Source organism: Euprymna scolopes, chromosome 30 (assembly GCF_053919585.1).
Source record: "Euprymna scolopes isolate OS-2025 chromosome 30, ASM5391958v1, whole genome shotgun sequence".
NCBI lineage: Eukaryota > Metazoa > Mollusca > Cephalopoda > Sepiida > Sepiolidae > Euprymna > Euprymna scolopes.
Window position 1 is genome coordinate 93,553,100 of NC_136511.1, and position 12,445 is coordinate 93,565,544.

General features: G+C 36.3%; 3 protein-coding genes across 3 annotated transcripts; all 3 read right to left on the bottom strand.

The window, feature by feature from the left end:
- Positions 1–3,597: 3,597 nt before the first annotated feature.
- LOC145254888 (uncharacterized) lies at positions 3,598–12,071 on the bottom strand. The gene is made up of 2 exons (XM_080113802.1): positions 10,900–12,071; positions 3,598–10,802 (listed from the first exon to the last, which is right to left on the bottom strand). Exon 2 carries the CDS (start codon positions 9,735–9,737, stop codon positions 6,222–6,224), a length of 3,516 nt encoding a protein of 1,171 aa, XP_079969928.1. The 5' UTR covers positions 9,738–10,802; positions 10,900–12,071; the 3' UTR covers positions 3,598–6,221.
- Positions 3,980–4,900, bottom strand: LOC145254537 (uncharacterized). Its single transcript, XM_080113063.1, has one exon. It carries the CDS (start codon positions 4,898–4,900, stop codon positions 3,980–3,982), a length of 921 nt encoding a protein of 306 aa, XP_079969189.1.
- LOC145254539 (uncharacterized) lies at positions 4,928–6,166 on the bottom strand. The gene has a single exon (XM_080113064.1). The coding sequence runs from the start codon at positions 6,164–6,166 to the stop codon at positions 4,928–4,930; it is 1,239 nt and encodes a 412-aa protein (XP_079969190.1).
- Positions 12,072–12,445: the final 374 nt, after the last annotated feature.

The window sequence follows — 12,445 nt, forward strand, 5'->3', positions numbered from 1 at the left end:
TTTCGTTCAGCAAAAAACTGTGTCAAACACTTTTTTTTAAATTTTCAATTTAAAATTCAAGAAAAAAGATTATATTATTCTGCTTTTAATATAATCAAATTCAGGGTTTTATCTTTCTGGAGAAAAAAATTTTTTAAATGGATTTTATTTCAATGAAATTTAAAAAAAAACAACTTGACTGAATTGAATTAATTACCCTTAAATTAACGAAGGGGTTATTTAATAACTTTAGGTTTGGAAGAGATAAGTATGGGGTCGGTTTTTTTGAAACTTCAAAAGAAGCCGACTACTGTCCAAATTTTGCGAAATACAACGTGATCAATTTCATTTTAGAGATATTTCTTTCAAAAGCCTTCTTTTAAAAAAAGAAAAAAAAGTATATTGTTCTATTAAACCTTTTACTGTTTAAATAATTTGACTTTGCTCGTTTTAAGAAAATATAAGTTGAAAAAGCATCTTCATTCACTATTAGAAGATTTGTCAGTAAAAAAAAACAGTCGCCAAAAAGATAAGCGTTTTTTTTTTTATTTTTACTCGCAATGTAGAGCCCTGCATACTTCTTTTCAAGTTAACTCTTTTGTAGTTTTGATCACAATAGATCTGAATGAATGAACCTTGTAAGGGAGGGGGCACTAAGCATTGCCCTTGTTAATAATGAATTTCTTTGCTTTCTTTTTATAACATGCTACATTTCTCTCTTGCAGTTAGAAATATCAGGATTTTTTCTTCTTTTTTTCAACATCAGACTAAAAGAATCGTAATGAAGGAATCGGAAAATTAAGGTATTTTTTAACGATGCGATTCCGATGCCTCTCAAAATACACGATTTTTACGATTAACGATTCCGATTCCGATTAATCGTCCCACCACTAATAATAATAAATATGAAATCTGCATTAATCAAAATATATTTATGCATATTTCACGATCAGGCAATACTGGGCACCCAGCTAGTTATCTAATAAGAAATCATAAAAAATATGAATAAGCAATTAACACTCGTTTTTCAAAGGAACATAAAAAATAGTTAACATTCATGTAGTCACTTGCATATTTATGAAGTTCATTTTATTAATTTTTTAAATAGACAAAATAGGCTTTTAATGTTAGAGTGAGAAAAAAAAACTCAACTTAATAGGTATAGATTTAAAGAAGAAATAAGTTATGGTCAATGGATTCATTAATAAATTAGTAGAATAAGAAATAGTTTAAAGATTTAGTGTGATCAAAATTGGAAAAAATTAATTTAGATATAGTTTTCAAGAAAAACAAACACCACTATTTACTAAAGCCCACATAAGTGGAAGGATCAAGTAAGGATTATCTTCTTAATAGATATAATTTCAGGTATAGATATAAATTATTACTGAATATAGATGAATATGAAGTACACGTATAAATCATATCTACCCATAAATACAGACTATATATATTAAGTGTCTTTTGATTTCCAAAGTTAAAAATAAATAGAAGTCCCTCTCCTATAAAGTAGCAATACCACATCATTTTTTTTTTCTTTAGATCGAATAAACTCAAATCAAGCATTATTGAAAAGAGCATAAAAAAAACAAAGAAATAATATCTTTTAGTTTTTTTTAAATCAGCCCATTAGAACTGGAGTTATGACCATTCAAAGGATCAAAAAAAAAATGTGTGGTTCACTGGACATTTTGCCTTAAGTCAGTCCTATTCAAATGCATATAAGCTTGTGACTGAAAATGGTAGGAAATTTGCACAATTTACAGACTAATTAATCTTTAAAAAACTGTATCTTCAGATCTTTTTAAGATATTATGATGAAATTTTGAACATATCATAATACCACAAAGGTTTAGCTGGCATTATTTATGACCATCTCACTTGGTAACTTATGGATTAATTAGCATATTCCAGTTTCATTTTAACAGCTTTAAGTAGAAACATCATAAAAACAGCTAAGAAAAATGGTAAGTAAGGCTTTATGATCATAGGAAGTATTATTCTAATGGACATTATCATTTGCCATTATAATATCATGAAAAATCCAAGATGGCGACCGGGATATCCAAGATGGCGGCCAAGAAATCCAAAATTACATGATTCAAAGAAACTGTTAACAAAATATGGCTTGTAGCATATCAAATTAAAGAAAATTTAGCACAGATCAAAATTGTTTTCAAGTATATTAAATTAATTAGTGTACTAATTAGCATAATTAAGTTTCATTTTAATGGCTTTAAGTAGAAGCATCATAAAAACAGTTAAAAAAAATCATCATGCGAAATATTATTCTGATGGACATTATCATTTGTCATCATTACACTGAAAAATCCAACATACCAACCAGGAAATCCAAGATGGCTACCACGACACGATTCAAAGAAATTATTAACAAAATATGGATTGTAGCATATCAAATGAAAGGAAATTTTGTAGATTACAATTATGTTTTCAAGTTTATTAAACTAATTAGGATGATTAAATTTCATTGTTAACGGCTTCAAGTTACAGTGACAATTATCAGGTGAGTTTCTACCACTATTTTTGTATAATTTTTTATTTTTAAGTCATTGTCGACACTTCAAGAGGTAGGTAGAAGAGTAACTTGCCTTTGGTAACATTTATTTGTTATATTTTTTTTTTTTTACCACGTTTTTATACCTCTGTGGATTGTAAAACAACCTCAATAAAAGTTATTCTTTTACTTAACTGGATAAGTGGTTTATGCGTTTTAACTCATCTAAAAGTATGATCACTTTTTTTTTTTTCAAAGAATTTATTTTTAAAAAATATTCTTTTCCTTTCCATAATTAAAAATTTATGTTTTCTAAATAACAAAAAAAAAAAAAAATGAATACTTTATTTTCATAAGTTAGTTGACGAACGATTTATTTACAGATTTTTTTGTGTACATCTCGGCACACAAAAATTCTCATGTTTTGTCACCACTTTTATCTACTCGTGCATAAAAAATTTCTCCAATTCTTTTCAAATTTTAGGACAAAAAAAAAATTGAATATATTCGCTATTATAAATAGCGTTCGAACACAATTTTTATCTTTACTTATCTTTGTATTACAAAGCGTCAACTTTGAGATATTTTATTTGTGACTCGAAAACCAAGAACAACAGCAAAAAAAAAAAAAAGAAAAAAAAAAAGAAGTTCATTGTTGATTATTCTTTAAAAAAATATTCTTTTCTTGTACATAATTAAAAATGGTACTACTACAGTTTATCGCCGAAAATGGAGACACCATCTTTTTTCTGGACACCTGTTGTCAAAAGAATAGGGAGCAATCAGTATTTTAAACTATAACTGAAGCATGAAATAAAAAAAAATTGAACTAATTACTACGTGCTCTAGCGTAGTAAACACCCCCAACCTCCCTATGCTAAGAACGGCGTTTGGAATAAAGGCCCCCCCCCCCCAACCTCGAAAGCTATTCTTAACATGGAAAGGTTGGGGGCGTTTATACTATGCTGGGGCATGTAGTAATTAGTTCTTCCGGAAGTAATCATTATCTAGTTTAATTTTTTTGTTATTTATTTCCTGCTTTGGTAAAAGTTTAAAATACTGTGTAACTGCCGACCACTTCAAGGAAAAGAAAACGCCTCGACTGATGTTAATATATTTATTGAACACCGTGAAAACTGAAAAGGAAAATATAGTATTGAACAAATGAAACAAAATATCAAATTAACAAGGAAATTCAGTGAGTTTTTGAAATGAAGTGAGAGTGTCACATACCATGTTGTCTCTCCGGGGTCGGCAGTCAAAAGGGGTCTGAAGTAGTTTTTTGCCCCTTTCCCCACTACCGCCTGAGTCCGCAGTAAATAAGGGGACGGCAACAATTGGTCAATAAAGGATTGGAGAAGGGGCTATTAGCGGCAGCTACACTCCCACCAAATTGCCATCGAATATTGATGCGCCGTTACTGAACGATGACAATTTTATTACAATATCAATATAATTGCAACTCTTTTACTATATTCATTGTATTTATGTGTCGTTATTCTCTACTAGCACAACTAACTTATGGATTGGACGATCAATGCAGCTTTCAGCATTCCTTTTTGACCCATCTTGACCCAGTTGGAGTTTAACTTTACGCACCAAACCGTCTTTGTCCTTTGCTGCCTCCACCACCTTAGCCATTTTCCATTCATTCCGAGGGAGATTATCTTCCTTTATGAGTACAATGTCTCCAATTTTTATATTTCTTCTGATTGCATGCCATCGTTGTCTGGTGCTTATGTTAGCCAGGTATTCTTTACGCCATCGGTTCCAGAACTGTTCAACGAGGTACTGAACTCGGCGCCATCTCTTCCTAGCATACAAGTCTTCCTTTAAGAAATTACCAGGTGGTGGAAGTGGTTTAGTTGTCTTCATTTGTATTAAATGGTTTGGTGTTAGGGGTTCGAGACTCTTAGGGTCATTAATTGTGTCTACTGTGAGTGGACGACTGTTCACTATTGCCATTGCTTCATACAGAAATGTTCTTAGGGTGAAATCATCCAGTCTACCCGTGGCTGAAGCTAATACAGTGCTCATTACGCCTTTTACTGTGCGTATTTGGCGCTCCCATACACCACCCATATGGCTAGCCCCAGGCACGTTCATCCTGAAGTCGCATTGCTTCTCAGCGAGAAACCTTGCTACTCTGTCGTGATCCAATTCTGCGATGCCCTTTTCAAGCTGACACTTTCCGCCTACAAAATTGGTTCCTTGGTCGCATCGTATTTGTCTTACTGCACCTCTCAGGGCTATAAAACATCTCAATGCGTTTAGAAAGGCATCAGTAGAGAGGTCCTCGAGCATTTCTAGATGGACGGCTCTGGAACTAAGACATGTGAACAGGAGGCCATACCTCTTTATGTCCTTCCGACCGTGTTTTGTGTAAAAGGGTCCAAAACAGTCCATTCCTATGTACAAGAATGGTGGATGTGGTTAAACTCTTTCAACTGGGAGATCTGCCATGCGTTGTCCTTCCAATGGTCTGCGCATTCTTCGGCAAATCACACAGTTCTTAACATATCTTTCCACTTTCTTGCTGACACCGATAATCCAATAGCCATTGGCCCGGATTTCATTTAGGGTCATTCCCCGACCTTGATGCTGTGTTTTCTTATGACAGAAATCGATGATTAGGCGAGTCACCAAGCTCTCTTTTGGCAATATTATTGGGTGTCTTGGCTCGGTAGATGTGGATTCCTTCAAACGCCCTCCCACTCTAAGAAGGCCGTCCTTCATGATAGGGTCAAGTGGGTAAAGCCCACTTTTTTTTGTTAACTGATTGGGATTTTTGTTGAGTACCCCAAACTCTTCTTCCCACGCTTCCCTTTGTGCTATGCTGATGAGTGCAAAGGAAGCTAATTCTCTTTCTCTTACACTAATGCAACCTGATAGGGATTTATTTGCCAGGCGTTTTATTCGAGCAACAACATTTAGTAGCCTGTTCCAATTTGTCAATCTGGAGAATCTGTCAAGAAAATTCTTTGTTTCAGTGAGCATGGTTTTCAGAACCCTCACTTCCGGATCTCCAATGATGGGTTCAGGACATTGTTTAATGGTGATTAGCTCGCGGTCCCATAAGAATTCTGGTCCCGTAAACCAATTTGAATTAATCAGCTCTCCCACCGTTAGTCCTCTGGATGCATGATCTGCAGGGTTTTGTTTTGTATCAACATATGACCACTGGTTAGGATCAGTACTATCTCTTATTCTCTGGACTCTGTTGGCAACAAAGACATGAAATCGTCTGGCATCATTTTTTATATAACCCAGAACAACTTGTGAATCCGTCCAGAAGTACTCTTTGTCTACCTTTATGTCTAGTTCTTCCTTCAGAAAGTTACTTATTGTTGCAGAGACTGTAGCAGCAACTAGTTCGAGACGAGGCACAGTAACAACTTTGATGGGTGCTACTCTGGCTTTACCCATAACTAATGTACAATGCACCTTCTTTGTTGAGACAATTCGCAAATAAGTACATTGGCCATATCCAGTGGTACTAGCGTCAGAAAAATGGTGTAGCTCCATTTTTTCAATGGAGCCGATGTTGTCTGGAATGAAACATCTTTGTATTTGGACTAGTTTGAGGTTGTCTACGTCCTTAATCCATGACTCCCACCTTGGTTTTAGTTCAGAAGGGAGAGGTTCGTCCCAACCAACTCCTTGTTTGCACATCTCTTGCAGCACTCTCTTCCCGGCTAGAAGAAAGGGTGCGATAAATCCGAATGGATCATACACACTGGCCACTGTTGACAGAATTCCACGTCGGGTAGCTGCTGTTAAGGGTGACATTGAAAGCAAATGTGTCCATGGCTGTGTTCCACTTAACACCCAGTACACTTTGAGTTGGAACGATGTTGTAATTTAGGTCCACTTCTTTTGTTGTTGTGTCGGGTTTGCCTTCCAAAATTGCATCTAAGAGTCCCTTCTTGTTCGACACGAATTTGTGTAAATGTAGTTGACCCTTAGCGCAGATTTCGTTTGCCTCTCTAATCAGCTGTCTTGCCTCCTCTTCTGTCTCAACACTGATAAGCCCGTCATCCACGTAAAAGTTCCTTTGGATAAAGGCTGCAGCGAGGGGATATTTCTCTTGATACTTGTTAGCCAAGTGTTTAAAACCATAATTCGCACAACCGGGAGAAGAAGATGCCCCAAAAATGTGGACTCGCATACGATATTCCCTGGGCTCAGTCCTTGTATCTCCATCCTTCCACCAGAGGAATCTGAGAAAGTCTCTGTCTCCGGGATTGACGTGAAAGCGATGGAACATGCTTTCTACATCACATGTAAGAGCGATGCGATGTTCCCAAAACCTGCACAGCACTCCAGGTAGAGCATTGATTAAATCAGGTCCTGTCAGGAGGTGGTCGTTTAGTGAAGTATTCCTGAATTTAGCAGAACAGTCAAACACAACTCTAATTTTTCCAGGTTTTCTTGAATGATACACTCCATGGTGAGGAATATACCATGTGCTGCCATCATTGGATGCATCATAAACTTCTTCTGCATCACCTGCTTCAATAATTTTCTCCATAAATTTGATGTAGTCACTTTCAAATTGTGGATATTTTCTAAATTTGGTTTTGAGGTGTTTGAGACGAACTTCGGCTAGATGCTTATTTTTCGGAAGATGGGGACGTGCACGAAAAGGCAAGGGCATTTCTATATGTCCCTCATTATTATGTTGAATCTCCTTGCTTAATATTTCAAGAAATTTTATATCTTCCTGAGAGACAGTTCTTTCTTTGGAATTTATATTGCAGAAGTCCATCTCCAAGGCTCTGATTATTGAGGTAGGTCTGATGGGCGGGATTTCTTTGGAGAAGGTTCGATGACAATACCCCACCGGGTTTCCTGGGCCACTCAAATGTGATGTCGGTCCTACTATACACCACCCAAGATCTGTCCTGACAGCAAACGGATCATTATCTTTACCTGCAATCACCTTCCTAGGTTTTAAGGCTGCTGCGCAGTCATACCCTATTAGCAGTCCAATAGGACAGTCTAACTCTTCCGGCATTTCTTTTGCTATATTAACGAGGTGTTTCCATGCTTCAGCAGTTTTACATGTAGGGATGCTATTTCTTTCCAGAGGAATGTATTCTCGCGTGTAGGTAGGAGGTAGCTCTATTTTCTTTTGTGAGAAATACCCTCTCACTTTTAGACCTGAAATGCGTTGGCAATTTTCAATTGTGTTTTGGCTGGCTATTGTTGACAGCTTCAACCGAACAGGTTCTGAGTCTGCTTTGATTATTTCACAAACATCTCGATTGATGAATGTGTTGCTACTCTGTGTATCCAATAAGGCATACACTAGTACTTCCGGACTTGCTGGATCTGTGCATGAGAGCCAAACTGGTATTATCATGGATGTGTGATTGCTGTTGCTTGCCTTTTTGCAATATAGGCTTGTAGCACCACTATTTTCCCTGGTTATTTCGACTTCTTTCGACCTGGGCTTGTCTTCATGAAGTGGTGTGGGATGGGCCAATCTGCAAATGTTGCAAGTAACCTTCTTCTTACAATCTTTTGCAAAATGTCCCACCCTGAGGCAACTAAGGCACATGTTTTTGGTCAGGATGAAACTCCTTCTCTGGTCAAGTGATAGAGCCCGAAACTCCTCGCATTTGTATATGAAGTGGGCGTGCCCACAGAAGTGGCACCGCATAGGCTGTGATGTAGCAATCTCTGGACCATTCGGTTTAGGTTTATCTTGACCTTCCTTGATTTTGGGGTCCTTTCCTTTGGGTGAGATTGTTGATGTTGCTAGTGCACTAGCATGCAACCGAGTTTGTGTTCTTTCCGAGCTCCTTTCAGTTTGATTTAAAGCATGAAGGGAGGAAATTGGATTGCATGCTATTCGTGCTTCCTCCGACACAAAATCAGAAAATTCCTTAAAGCTTGGGTATGGCATGTTCTTATCTAGGGCCCTAGTGACATACCTATTCCAACGGTCTGTGACCCAACCAGGAAGTTTACGAAGTAGCTTTTGATTTTCTTCGCAGTCGTTCAGTACCTGCAGACCGGATATGTGTGGCATTGCACTGCTGCATGTTATAAGGAAGTCGCTGAAGTCCCTGAGCTTGAAGGATTCCCTAGGTCCGATTCTTGGCCACCCTTTGAGCTTTTCTCTAAACGCTCTTTGGATGACAAAGGGATGCCCATAGCGCTTCTGTAAAATATCCCAAACTTGAGTATATGCCTCTTCATCTGTCCGATAGAACATACTCTGTAATGCTGAAAAAGTTTCACCGCCCACATATTTTTTTAAATAGAATAATTTATGTGCTGAGCTCTTACAGCTCTCTTCTATCAATGATTTGAAGGTGGTGCTCCATTCAACAAATTCAAGTGGATCTCCTTTAAAAACGGATGGTTCTGGTGTGGGGAGTTTGGATATCAGTAAAGACTCCCTTAATACCTTAACAAGTGCATCCTCTCTTTCAATTTTGGGTGTGATTGGGCCACAGGCTGTCTGGAGGGTCTTACTTCTGGTTTTACTGAGGATAGATTCGTCTACCTGCAAAGCATCTTCCCCTTTGGACTTCTCCAGTATATTGCTGCCATCTGCTTCCGCATAAGCGTTGTACTCTGCCGCAATTATTTCCAGGTCCCTTTGGTTTTCAAGCTCTCTGAGGGTTTCCTTTAATTTGGAAATTTCCTGATTTCGCTGGATTTCCACTTGCTTAGAAGCCAGGCGTGCAGCTGCCTCAGCCTTTCTCAGCGATATTTGTGAACTTTGGCCAGAGCTTCGACTCAGTCTGGAAACAGTGGAGCCATAAACTGACCTAGCATCTTTTCTCTGTAACAAGTTCGAGAGAGATTTTTTAACTCCAGCAGGATCGAACACTTCTTCGGAATACCGTTCCTCAAGAAGTGATATTACTTCAGAGGTTACCGAAGTACATGTGTCCATTTTCCTCCTTATATCTGGAAGTGGTGTAGTTAATTTTCGTACACCTTCATAGGCTTGTTCCACTGTTCTCCTGTTTTCTTCTAAAATCTGGGTGAAATTCTCTAATTGCTGCATTGAGCACTCTGATTTGAGCTTTATCCTGACAAAGCTCACATCGTCCTTAAACCTAGAATAAACATTGATAAACTCCCTTTCTTTCTTAGTTGTTTCCTCTCTTTGGAAATCCATTTTTTCTGTCAGGTATCTTTGTCGTCCAGACCGCCTTACTTCTTGAGATTGTGTCTCCTGGGGATCTGCATTATTGACTTCAGACAGCTTTGAATGTTCCATATTAGAGTTGAGGGGTGTTTAGATGTTGAATGGTTAAAGGGAGAAAACTCACTAATTATTGAAATTAATAAGTGACAAGTGTGCGTCGGTTGATGAAGTCAATCCTTCTAGACTGGGACACACTTTTTTTTTTTTTTTTTTTTTTTTTTTTTTTAAACAGGAAGGAAGGAACGACTATGCCAGACTATATAATGATAATCATGGACACAAATATGTCCATATATTTGTTGTTTGCACCCGACGTGGTTATTTATTATTATTATTATTTTTTTTTTTTTATTTTTTTTTTTTTTTACGTGAAATGAAACCTTTTACGTTTTGACATAACGTTGGCCGTTTGTTCTTTGTCTTGTATCTTCGTTTACAAAACACCGCCGTGTTAACGTCGACGTTGTTGTTATTATTATTTATTTATTAATTATTATTATTATTATTATTATTTATTTATTTTTTTTTTTTAACATGAAATTAAGATTTTACGTTTTGACATAACGCGTCGTGTTTTTGTTTTGTTTTATATATATATATATACAATATCGACTACCATGCCGGGCTGTACGTTGATAACCAAACACGCCTTTTTTTTTTTTTTTTTTTTTTTTCCTTTTTTTTTTTTTTCTTTTTTTCGGGAACCGCGTGTCGATAAATTAGTTGTTGTTTGCAAAGGCGACTATCGTTTAACGCCGACGCTGTTATTGTTATTTATTTTCATTTTTTTTTTTTTTTTGCTTGAAGATTATATATATATATATTTTTTTATATATAAACAATGAGAACCACAACGCGCCGAATATACACTATATACATTTTCTACAAAGTTCGTTAATATTTTGACGCGGCGTCAACCACGTGTAAATTTTTTTGTTTGTTTTTTTTTTTTTTTTTTTTTTTTTTTTAAATTATGACATTGGATAAACAAATATAATTGTGGCAATTACAGCCTAGAAAATTGCATTTTCTGACCTGTAGATCCACGAAAGCATGTTTTCACTGTAACTGCCGACCACTTCAAGGAAAAGAAAACGCCTCGACTGATGTTAATATATTTATTGAACACCGTGAAAACTGAAAAGGAAAATATAGTATTGAACAAATGAAACAAAATATCAAATTAACAAGGAAATTCAGTGAGTTTTTGAAATGAAGTGAGAGTGTCACATACCATGTTGTCTCTCCGGGGTCGGCAGTCAAAAGGGGTCTGAAGTAGTTTTTTGCCCCTTTCCCCACTACCGCCTGAGTCCGCAGTAAATAAGGGGACGGCAACAATTGGTCAATAAAGGATTGGAGAAGGGGCTATTAGCGGCAGCTACATACTGATTTTTTCCTCTGATTTTGAAGACAGGTGCCCGAAAAAATGGCATCTCCATTTTCGCCAATAAACTGTAGTAGTACCTTAAAAATTTATGTTTTTTAAATAATAACCAAAATAAAATGAATACTTAATTTTCCTAAGTTAGTTGACAAACGATTTGTGAACAGATTTTCTGTGCACGTCTTGGCACAAAATTCTCAGGTTTACATGCATTCATCACTAGCTTTTATCAATTCGTGCATAAAGTTTTTATCCAATTCTTTTCAAATTGTGGGACAAATGAAATTAATATATTCGCTATTAAATAGCGTTTAAACACAGTTTTTATTTTTACTCATCTTTGAACTACAAAGCATAAACTTTGAGATATTCTAACTTTTGACTGGGAAAGACATACGTGTTGTGTTGAAATTCCATAACAAAAACAATTCTTTTCTCTAATTAGCTAAAACAATTAGAAACGTTGTCAATGTGTACAACTTCTGCTTCAAGTATTTATGTGAACACACCCTGACTGCTTATTTGCAAAAAGTCATCTACCGCGAGCGGGCATGCTATGCTGCCATGTTTCGTTGTTAATAGTCAGATTTAAATAGTGATTTCTTCGAATGTATGAATCACAACAAAAATATTAAATACTATTTTAAAGTAAATCTTATTGTGAATCCATTTATATAAGTTTTATTTTGATAGATGTCGGAGAAATGTACTTATTACTGAGTATCAAATTAAGTAGTAGTGTGTGCCTTGTCTAGCGCTGAACGTTATAATGTCCGGTATTGCTATATAAAGTAGGAGGCATATAATTGGTTTTTATCAACTTTGATGAGAAGAATGATCTGAACAATGGTTAAAAGATTCAGCATAAATATACATTAAGATATGAACAGGAATTAGAGTCAGATTTAGAGGCACCAGAATTGGAATTAAATGCAAAACCAGATTCAGGCAATTATCCTCATCTCTTCTTAGTTGTAGTTTCACGACGTTTCAACCAACTATTCCTCTGGCCTTCGTCACGTGGTAACCGCGACATGATAGGAACTCCGAATCTCCTAACTGCATTCTCAGCAGTTAGGAGATTCATCCATAGTTGCTGAGAACGCAGTTAGGAGATTCGGAGTTCCTATCCCGCCGTGGTTACCACCTGACGAAGACCAGAGGAATAGTTGGCTGAAACGTCGTGAAACTACAACTAAGAAAAGATGAGGACAATAAATTAATAAATAATACTCATCTCAATAATGAATTCCAATTAAATAATACAGATTCAGGGAGTCGTGTTGGGAGTCAAAATAATTAGCTTTTTCAACTCTACATCTAGAAAAGAAATTTCCCTACGTACATATGGCCAATAATAGGCCTTGTACTTTTAGAATACATTTGTAAAAGAAAA

Coding starts and splice junctions, on each gene's coding strand:
- LOC145254537 (XM_080113063.1), bottom strand. CDS start 4,900: ATGGACTGTTTTGGACCCTTTTACACAAAACACGGTCGGAAGGACATA.
- LOC145254539 (XM_080113064.1), bottom strand. CDS start 6,166: ATGTGCAAACAAGGAGTTGGTTGGGACGAACCTCTCCCTTCTGAACTA.
- LOC145254888 (XM_080113802.1), bottom strand. CDS start 9,737: ATGGAACATTCAAAGCTGTCTGAAGTCAATAATGCAGATCCCCAGGAG.